Here is a 10,000-nt window from a genome sequence, read left to right on the forward strand (position 1 = left end):
TGTATCACAGAGTGTGTATGTATCACAGAGTGTGTATGTATCACAGAGTGTGTGTGTACCACAGAGTGTGTGTGTATCACAGAGTGTGTGTGTATCACAGAGTGTGTGTGTACCACAGAGTGTGTGTGTACCACAGAGTGTGTGTGTATCACAGAGTGTGTGTGTATCACAGAGTGTGTGTGTACCACAGAGTGTTTGTGTACCACAGAGTGTGTTGTATCACAGAGTGTGTGTGTACCACAGAGTGTGTGTGTGTGTACTACAGAGTGTGTGTGTACCACAGCATGTGTTGTACCACAGAGTGTGTGTGTACCACAAAGTGGGTTGTATCACATAGTGTGTGTGTAACACAGAGTGTGTGTGTGTATCACAGAGTGTGTGTGTAACACAGAGTGTGTGTGTGTATCACAGAGTGTGTGTGTAACACAGAGTGTGTGTGTACCACAGAGTGTGTGTGTGTAACACAGAGTGTGTGTGTACCACAGAGTGTGTGTGTAACAGAGTGTGTATGTATCACAGAGTGTGTGTGTAACACAGAGTGTGTGTGTACCACAGAGTGTGTGTGTAACACAGAGTGTGTGTGTACCACAGAGTGTGTGTGTAACAGAGTGTGTGTGTAACAGAGTGTGTATGTATCACAGAGTGTGTGTGTACCACAGAGTGTGTGTGTAACACTGAGTGTGTGTTGTATCACAGAGTTTGTGTTACCTTGAGTCTCTGTGTGTCTCTCTGCACTTCCTGTTGCTGCAGCAGCAGCTGCTGGATGTGTGTGTGCAGCTGCTCAGTGTGTGTCTGTGTGTCCTGCTGCAGGAGTGTGTATCGTCTCTGCTCCTCCTGCAGACTGCACTTCAGAGAGCGGATCTCCTCATCCTGCACACACAGCTGCCCCTTCTAAGAGAAGAGAAGAAAAAGAAACGGATACTGAATAAATGTGTGTGTGTGTGTGTGTGTGTGTGTGTGTGTGTGTGTGTGTGTGTGTGACCATGGCGACGGCATCCTCCTCCATGGCCGTGCTGCTCAGCACTCTCCTCAGCAGGCGGCGGTTCCTGACGGCGTGCTGCTGCCTCTTGAAACGCTCGTACTGCAGCTGAGCCTGCAGCAGCAACAGCTGAGAGCTGAGCGCTTGCAGCTCCTCTACACACACACACACACACACACACACACACACACACACACACACACACACACACACACACACACACATACACACAGATGATTGTAACACTAAGAAACATACAGGCCTCTAGTACATGTCTGCGGGGAGGCTCCATCACTGGGAGGCTCCTTTAGAGCCACGAGGGAGGAGGCTGCATGGTTAGCTTGCTAATGCAGAGGCCGCTGTTAGCCGCTGTTAGCCGCTGTTAGCCGCTGTTAGCCGCTGTTAGCCGCTGTTAGCAGCGGGGTGTACGCAGATCTATGGCGAGCCGTCTGAGTATGTATTCCATATCCTTGATATCAGACGGCAGTTGCCTACACTAGTTAGCCCTTTGGCAGCAGTTGTTAGATATTTGGTTACACTAGTTTGGCACTTTGTTTTACTAGTTGAACAAAACATTTTACTAGTCATTATTTTCCAGCAACTACTGGCACTGTTGTCCGACTAGTTCCCACATAAGCCTTACAAGTGACGCCAGGAGCTGCACTAGTAGCTCTAAAGTCCCAACGAGTACGCTCTTAGATGGACTAGTGGCCCTCTGACCGTACTAGTGATGCTAAAAGTCTTACTAGTTAACTAGTGTGCTGCAAAACCTCTGACATGTTAACTAGTTACAAAAAAGAAGGAAAATTGGTGAACTAGTTAACTAGTGGCATACATTTTTCTGCACTAGTTAACTAGTAACACCCAAAATGATTCACTAGTTAACTAGTGAAGGCAAAAGGTTCACTAGTTAACGGCTCTTTTGACCTTACTAGTTAACTAGTGCGGCTCAAAATGTCTACACGTTAAATAGTGAACCTTGTGCCCTTACTAGTTAACTAGTGAGCTATACATTTAAATTCAACTAGTTAACTAGTGACTCCTCTAAAGCCTCACTAGTTAACTAGTGAGGCTTTAGAGGAGTCACTAGTTAACTAGTGGGTGCAAAAGGTTCACTAGTTAACGTGTAGGACATATGTAGTGCCACTAGTTAACTAGTTGCACTGTATGCTAATGAGGAGGAGGGGACAGAGTGCGCTGAGGTCTCCTATTGGCCCTAAGCTAGACCGCCAGCCCACCTTTTAAAATAGGTTTTGAAGAATCGGAGTTTAAATACACGGTGATTTTAACTATGATCATATGACTGTATATAAATGAGGTAAGAACACGGAAGATGCTGCTAACATTAGAACGTTGCTTTAGCACGGCAAAGGTGCAATTTGAAAGGTGCTTGGATTAGTGTAGCACGGTGAGAGGGACCTCAAAGATGGATAGAAAGATGGAATAACCGAATCACAGCTTTCCTATGAGGAAGAGAGATCGTCGTGACTTCTGTAAATATTAAGTCGAAGGCGAATATGGAGAGGACGTTTATACGGGTCTATCGTTAACCTGACTTTAAGAGATGCTCAGTGTTTCAGCTTTATTCATTTCATGAGCACTGCTGCTAAAATGTGCCACGATCATATCCTCTACTTTTGTGTCACGAGTGCCGGTGTTGTCACACACAAGCATACACACACCTGCACAGAAACACACACAAAGCAGAGCAAAAGAGAGACAGAACAAGCGTTGAGACATAAAACACACTGACTGACTTCCCACGGACGATATTCTCACACTTGGCACTAAAAACCGGACTGATGCGCATCTGATCTTCGAGACCTCAAACCAAACATTGCAGGAGAAGTGCCCCAAGGCTCTCCAGCACAGAGAGGAACACTGACCCACCAAAACCCGGATCCCGCCTTCTTCATTTGCATACAAGTGCACTAGTTGAATTTAAATGTATAGCTCACTAGTTAACTAGTGAGGCTTTAGAGGAGTCACTAGTTAACTAGTTGAATTTAAATGTATAGCTCACTAGTTAACTAGTAAGGGCACAAGGTTCACTATTTAACGTGTAGACATTTTGAGCCGCACTAGTTAACTAGTAAGGTCAAAAGAGCCGTTAACTAGTGAACCTTTTGCCTTCACTAGTTAACTAGTGAATCATTTTGGGTGTTACTAGTTAACTAGTGCAGAAAAATGTATGCCACTAGTTAACTAGTTCACCAATTTTCCTTCTTTTTTGTAACTAGTTAACATGTCAGAGGTTTTGCAGCACACTAGTTAACTAGTAAGACTTTTAGCATCACTAGTACGGTCAGAGGGCCACTAGTCCATCTAAGAGCGTACTCGTTGGGACTTTAGAGCTACTAGTGCAGCTCCTGGCGTCACTTGTAAGGCTTATGTGGGAACTAGTCGGACAACAGTGCCAGTAGTTGCTGGAAAATAATGACTAGTAAAATGTTTTGTTCAACTAGTAAAACAAAGTGCCAAACTAGTGTGATCATATATCTAACAAGTGCTGCCAAAGGGCTAACTAGTGTAGGCAACTGCCGTCTGATATCAAGGATATGGAATACATACTCAGACGGCTCGCCATAGACGTCTCCACAGCAACACATCACCACGGTAACGTACCAGGTGATACACACACACTGTTCATGCTCGAAACAAAGAGTCACTATATCTGATGCAACTACACTGAGTGTTAGTCACACGCTAATTCAAACACCAGCCAGTCGATCACATCAACAACAACAACAACAACAACAACAACAACAACAACAACAACAACAACAACAACAACAAGTCATGATGTCAGTGAGGCTGTTAGTGTACCTTTAGTTTTCATGCTCTGCTGTTTACCTCCAAAATGACTCCGATCCACCGACCGACTCGCTGCTGACAACCTGCACACACACGCACACACACACACACACACACACACACACACACACACACACACACACACACACACACACACACACACACACACACACACACACACACACACACACACACACACACACACACACACACACATACATATTGGGTCGGTGTAAACCTGTTTAAATTCTAAACAAAAATTAGTGTGGTGCGTTCAGGGTCTGAAATGAGGGTAGTGCGTTCAGGGACTGAAATGAGGGTGGTGCGTTCAGGCACTCAGTGTTTTCTCACCTCCGGCTGAGGTGATGGTGGGCGTCATATCCGTGGACGATCAGCTGATCCAGGGCCTGCAAGGGGGAGATGGAGGTGAGCTCCTCCTCCTCCCCCTTCCTCTCTCCTCCCCCCCCCCCAGCTGCTCTCTCCAGCGCCTCCTGCAGGAAACACGTTTTTATTAAGACTTACATTTCAGGCCGAACAAACCTGAGAGGAAAATAAAAAAGTGATAATTATAATAATTCTACCTGAGTCTTCCTCCCGATGAAGAGTGAGGCGGCTCGCGGGAGAGCGAGCTCAAACAGAGGCTCGTAGGAGGGGGCAGGGCTTCCCTCTGACCTATGAGGGGGGGTGTGGCAGACGGCAGGTGGGCGGGCGGGGGTGGAGGTGAGGAGGGTGTCTGCAGAGACAACATGTGTTGAGTTACAGCAGCAGCCCGACAGAGCAGCACTCTGCTTCAGGTGAGTCACCTGCACAGCTGATCATCAGCTGATCACCTTCACTGCTGATGTCATCATTCTGGCCCCGCCCCTGCTCCTCTGGGATTGGCTGAATGGACTCCTGCTCTGCAAACAGCTTTACCTGTGAGGAGGAGAGGGGGTACTTGAGAATAAACGCCCTTCTGTGAGGAGGAGGAGGAGGAGGAGGAGGAGGAGGAGGAGGGGGAGGAACTTGATCTCACCTGGGTGTTGTTGTCAGGAGTCTGACCACCATGTTGGATCTCTTCAGCCAGAGGCACCACCTGGACGGTGGCTGAGGAGGAGCATTTCACACCTGGAAATTCAGAGACATTTATTAATAACATGTATACACCTGTCTCACAGTCTCACCTGTCTCTCAGTCTCACCTGTCTCACAGTCTCACCTGTCTCTCAGTCTCACCTGTCTCACAGTCTCACCTGTCTCACAGTCTCACCTGTCTCACAGTCTCACCTGTCTCTCAGTCTCACCTGTCTCACAGTCTCACCTGTCTCACAGTCTCACCTGTCTCTCAGTCTCACCTGTCTCACAGTCTCAACTGTCTCACAGTGTCTTACTTGTCTCACCTGAGATGGAGGTGGTCCTGCTCAACGGGGGGGCGGGGCCTGGAGCAGCAGGTTCAGGAGGGGGCGTCGACAAACCACATTGAGAGGAGGGGCTCCAGGTGACATCATCAACCTGAGACACAAACTGATAATAAACTACATGTAGGAAGGAGGAAAGGAGGAAGGAAGGAAGGTTAGAAGGAAGGACAGAGGGGAGGAAGGATGGAAGGTTAGAAGGAAGGACAGAGGGGAGGAAGGATGGAAGGTTAGAAGGAAGGACAGAGGGGAGGAAGGATGGAAGGTTAGAAGGAAGGACAGAGGGGAGGAAGGATGGAAGGTTAGAAGGAAGGACAGAGGGGAGGAAGGATGGAAGGTTAGAAGGAAGGACAGAGGGGATAAGGTGTTACCTGCATATCTGAAGAGCTGAGTGTGAGTGGAGAGGAGGTCAGCAGAGGACACACTGAACTTCCTGCTGAACAAACATGAGGAAATATTAAGTACACACACACACACACACACACACACACACACACACACACACACACACACACACACACACACACACACACACACACACACACACACACACACACACACACACACACACACACACACACACACACACACACACACACCTGAGCTGCTGATGGTGTCTTGGCTGCAGGTGAGGTTGAGGTGTGGCAGGGGGGATGGGGAAGGGGGCGGTTCTCTGAGGGAGGAGTAAGCGTCCTCCTCACAGGACGAGTCCAGAGGGTCCAGAGAGACCCGCGAACACTCTATCACGATGTCGTGCACCTCGTAACATCTCCACCTGAGGGGGGAGCACACTTTTATTCTGAAAATCCAACACAGGAAGCCAGCATCAGCGTTTCCTGAGAACTCACCTGGACGGGTCCAGCTCGTAGTCCTGAGTCCCTGTGACCAGCTCCGGGTGAACCCGTACATGTTCCAACATGGGCTGAACGAGAGAGAGAGAGAGAGAGTGAGAGAGAGACAGTGAGAGAGAGACAGAGAGAGAGAGTGAGAGTGAGAGAGACACACAGAGACAGAGAGAGAGACAGAGTGAGAGAGAGAGACAGAGAGAGAGAGAGTGAGACAGAGTGAGAGAGAGAGACAGAGAGAGAGAGAGTGAGACAGAGTGAGAGAGAGACAGAGAGAGAGAGAGAGAGAGAGAGAGAGAGAGAGAGTGAGACAGAGAGAGAGAGAGACAGAGAGAGAGAGAGAGAGAGACAGCGAGAGAGAGAGAGAGATCTAAACACTGTTATCATTTAACTGCAGGGTGTCCTGTTCCTGTGTTGGTCCCTGAAGGCAGCATCTCCCTGGTCCAATGAGGACGTTTAGTGTCTCCATTTTTAAATCCCCCGGGGGGGGGTTATTATTTTATGTGGTGGATTAAAATGTAAACAGGGGTCAGTACTGGGGTGGGGGGGGTTATTCTCTTAATACCAAACTGACTGAGAGGAATGGTTTTGTGTTTCAGCTTCATGTCTCCTGAGAAACGCAGCAGCTGCAGTCTCGCAGAAAGGTTTGAATCTACTAGAAACCCGGTGGTGGTCAGCTCAACAACAAGACACTGGGCTGGAGACAAGGACTGCCGTGGGTTCAGGGTCTAGGACAGGTGGGTCTCCTGTGGACCTAACGAGGGGAGCTCTGACCTTGACGACTTCCTGGAAGACGTCCAGGTTCTCCTTCATGCTGTAGTGCAGCCGCAGGTAGGACATGAAGTTGCAGGGGAACATGCCGTACAGCCGGTGGAACAGGGAGTACACCCCCGCCTGCAGGTGCACCAGGTGCTCCACCGGCACGTGACCTGCAGCCAATCACAGCAAAGAGTATGGAATCACATGACTGCACCGCCGCACGCTCATCCAATCAGATCACAGAGTCACTTTTGGTTGGCTTTTAATTTAATTGTATTTTTTATTTCATTCTGATTTTATTCTTCTGTGTGTGTGTGTGTGTGTGTGTGTGTGTGTGTGTGTGTGTGTGTGTGTGTGTGTGTGTGTGTTACCAGGGTTCCTGTAGCTCCAGGATGCAAGGCGTCCGAACACGTCGAAGAAGTCATAGATGTGCTGCTTCCCGGCCTGAGGTATCATGGGTAACAGTGTGATGAGCACGAGCACCGCGGTGATCAGGAACACCACGTCCGTCTCCGTCTGACACATACACACACACACACACACACATTTATAATACATGTGTTATTATTATCTGTATTGTTATTGTTGTGGTGCGTACCTTCAGCTGTCGGAGCAGGGAGGGCAGCAGGGGGGAGCGGCTGACGGTGTGAACCCATGGCGGCTGCTTCCTGATCAGGTGACCCAGCAGAGTCACAGCAGGGAGTCTGGATCCAGAGCGGCTCAGAGCCTCATTCAGCTTCTCCAGCAGAGGCTGTAGAGAGACACCCTGATGATCATCATGAACACACCGAGAACAGAAGCCGGTCAACGGCAGCACACAGCGAGGATGGAGGTGAAGAAGAACTGACCTTATGGTGGTGCTCTCGGATGGAGGAAAGGAGGAGCAGCACCTGAGAGGAGGAGGAGTCCAGGTAAAACTCCACCAACGAGGAAAGGACAGCGCCTCCTCTGTCTGAGGAGGAAACACATACTGTTATTTAAAGGGACGTTCTACTGAGACATGTCTCCATGCTTTATGTTCAAATTCAATTTAGCTGGCCGGCTCTGTTGTGATTGGTCAACCGCTTAGAGATGTCCCGCCCCTTAGCCAATCACGTACAATGTGTTGGAGAGAGCCAATAGGAGCACAAGTGTTCCATAGTGATGTCACTGTGTTCCCACATTTCTTATATTAAATCCCTCTCATTCAAAGTATCTGCCTGACAGGTGACTCACCTGAGCTCAGCTGCTGGTTCACAGCTGCTCTCACTAGCTCCGCCTCCTGCAGGTCTGAACTGTCCAATGAGAGGAGGAGCTCCCCAATACTCAGCTGCTGATTGGACATAGTGAAGAAGACCTGGACACACGAACACCCACACACACACAGATATTAATACCAAGAAATAAAATAAACATGTTCATGAACTCAAATCATAACTTCTCAAATACAATATATCTCTTATATGTTTCTTTAAATATTATTTTATTGACATAAGCAGCATTTAATAACATTGCCTTTCTCGTTATGTTTATCTGTATTCTGTACTTCAGTTACCTTCATGTTTCTGCACACTGCGTCACTTTATTGTTATGTTTCTTTTACAGCGACGTAATCTGTGTGTGACGTCACTGCTGTTATGTAATGACAGTAGCGTGACGTCACATCAGCAGTTAAAAACTTTAAACTAAGCTAAGCTAACAGTTAGCATGATGAAAGCTCCTCGGACTCTACGTTAGCTCACCGGTAGCAGCCTGATGCTAAGCTAACATGCTAACAGCTGTCAAGTCTGCTGCTAACTGTTTAAACAGTGCTGCTGACAGCACTGTTTCCCGCCTCTGGCTGTCCGGTAACATCCGGTGCAGTGACACGGACACAGTCGGTAAATTAACGTCAGAAACCGCCGTTATGAACAAACGTTAAAGAGCTCCGTTACCTTCAGACCTGTTGATCAGGGCGCAGACATGTTGAGCAACTCCAAGCCCCGCCCACCGGCGCTGTCAATCAACCAGGGAGGTGTTCAGGGCGGGAGTACAACATGGGAAAAACGAGTCTCCACGTCAGATCTGAACAGGAGGTTTTTGTTATGAATCATTCGTGTCAAACCACCACGCAGTAAAAAGAGACTGGCGTCCTAGGAGGGCCATGAAATGTAATTTGTACAAGGTTAAGAATTTATTCATTTATTTACCTTATTCAACTAGGAAGGTCCATTCAGAGACTCCTGGCCAGCAGCACAGTTACAGAACACACATTACAACCAGTAACAGAGAACCCAGAGTTTAGGATCATGTTGCAGCTGGTTCAGAGCAAATGGAGCTAGAGGCCTTTCCCAGTTCACACAGGTGGGGGTCAATGAAGGACAGGAAAGGGATGACTCAAAGAATAAGACAGGAATAACACCAACAGCATCGTCAGCATAAAAGTGAACATTTGCATTTGAAACTGCAGAGGAATATCCTCGTTATAATAAAGTATTAAGTAATTAAATACACATATATAACAATTTCTTATTATACAAAAAAGGATATTTATATATTCATTTAAATAAATGTGGAACTAAATAGAAATGCTTATTATTGGTCCTTTCATTTCCATATTACATTCATTATTTAAATCCTATTCCTATTTACTGATGTATTTTATGTGGTAAAATAAAACTCTCTGTGTTAACCACAGACCTGATTCCAACAAAAGCGTCACTATTCCCTATTCCATATAACCAGCATTAAACACAGGTCCAAACTGCACCACCTATTCACCAGAAATACACCGACTCCATTCAGAAAAACACACCTCCGAGAACACAGGAGTGTGTGACACCAGCAGCTGTGTGTGTGTGTGTGTGTGTGTGTGTGTGTGTGTGTGTGTGTGTGTGTGTGTGTGTGTGTGTGTGTGTGTGTGTGTGTGTGTGTGTGCAACAGCAGCTGTGTGTGTTCTCATGAAAACATGTTGTCCTGTCTATTTTGCATTTACGTTCAATACTTCTTTATTAAGTCTCAAAATGCTCATCATCATCATCATCATCATCATCATTACACAAGTCATGATGATGATGATGATGATGATGAATGGAAAAGACTTATGAAGTCATGATTCACTGCTGTTGGAATACACACTCCATTACACACCACAGAACTGCTCCTTTAACACTGATAACAGGAGAGTATAAATATCAGAAGAGACAGACAGACGGACAGAGAGAGAGAGAGAGAGACAGAGAGAGAGAGACA

General features: G+C 47.2%; 1 protein-coding gene across 8 annotated transcripts in view; it reads right to left on the reverse strand.

The window, feature by feature from the left end:
- The window catches only part of tsc1a (TSC complex subunit 1a), a 16,694-nt gene extending 7,659 nt beyond the window's left edge, over positions 1-9,035 (reverse strand). Inside the window, exons 1-18 of one of the 8 annotated variants that reach the window (XM_063897557.1) lie at positions 8,959-9,035; positions 8,704-8,833; positions 8,006-8,126; positions 7,639-7,742; positions 7,389-7,556; positions 7,162-7,306; positions 6,806-6,960; positions 6,035-6,108; positions 5,786-5,961; positions 5,558-5,622; positions 5,172-5,283; positions 4,809-4,900; positions 4,597-4,708; positions 4,375-4,526; positions 4,145-4,284; positions 3,806-3,876; positions 983-1,134; positions 709-891 (exon numbers count right to left, since the gene is read on the reverse strand). In XM_063897557.1, the coding sequence (XP_063753627.1) occupies positions 709-891; positions 983-1,134; positions 3,806-3,876; positions 4,145-4,284; positions 4,375-4,526; positions 4,597-4,708; positions 4,809-4,900; positions 5,172-5,283; positions 5,558-5,622; positions 5,786-5,961; positions 6,035-6,108; positions 6,806-6,960; positions 7,162-7,306; positions 7,389-7,556; positions 7,639-7,742; positions 8,006-8,114 (2,010 nt within the window). In that variant the 5' untranslated portion in view covers positions 8,115-8,126; positions 8,704-8,833; positions 8,959-9,035. Of the gene's footprint in view, positions 1-708; positions 892-982; positions 1,135-3,805; positions 3,877-4,144; positions 4,285-4,374; positions 4,527-4,596; positions 4,709-4,808; positions 4,901-5,171; positions 5,284-5,557; positions 5,623-5,785; positions 5,962-6,034; positions 6,109-6,805; positions 6,961-7,161; positions 7,307-7,388; positions 7,557-7,638; positions 7,743-8,005; positions 8,127-8,324; positions 8,522-8,703; positions 8,834-8,958 lie in introns of those variants that run through there. The other 7 variants (XM_063897560.1, XM_063897559.1, XM_063897554.1 and 4 more) reach the window with 7 other exon arrangements.
- Positions 9,036-10,000: the final 965 nt, after the last annotated feature.

This window comes from Eleginops maclovinus, chromosome 12 (genome assembly GCF_036324505.1).
Source record: "Eleginops maclovinus isolate JMC-PN-2008 ecotype Puerto Natales chromosome 12, JC_Emac_rtc_rv5, whole genome shotgun sequence".
NCBI lineage: Eukaryota > Metazoa > Chordata > Actinopteri > Perciformes > Eleginopidae > Eleginops > Eleginops maclovinus.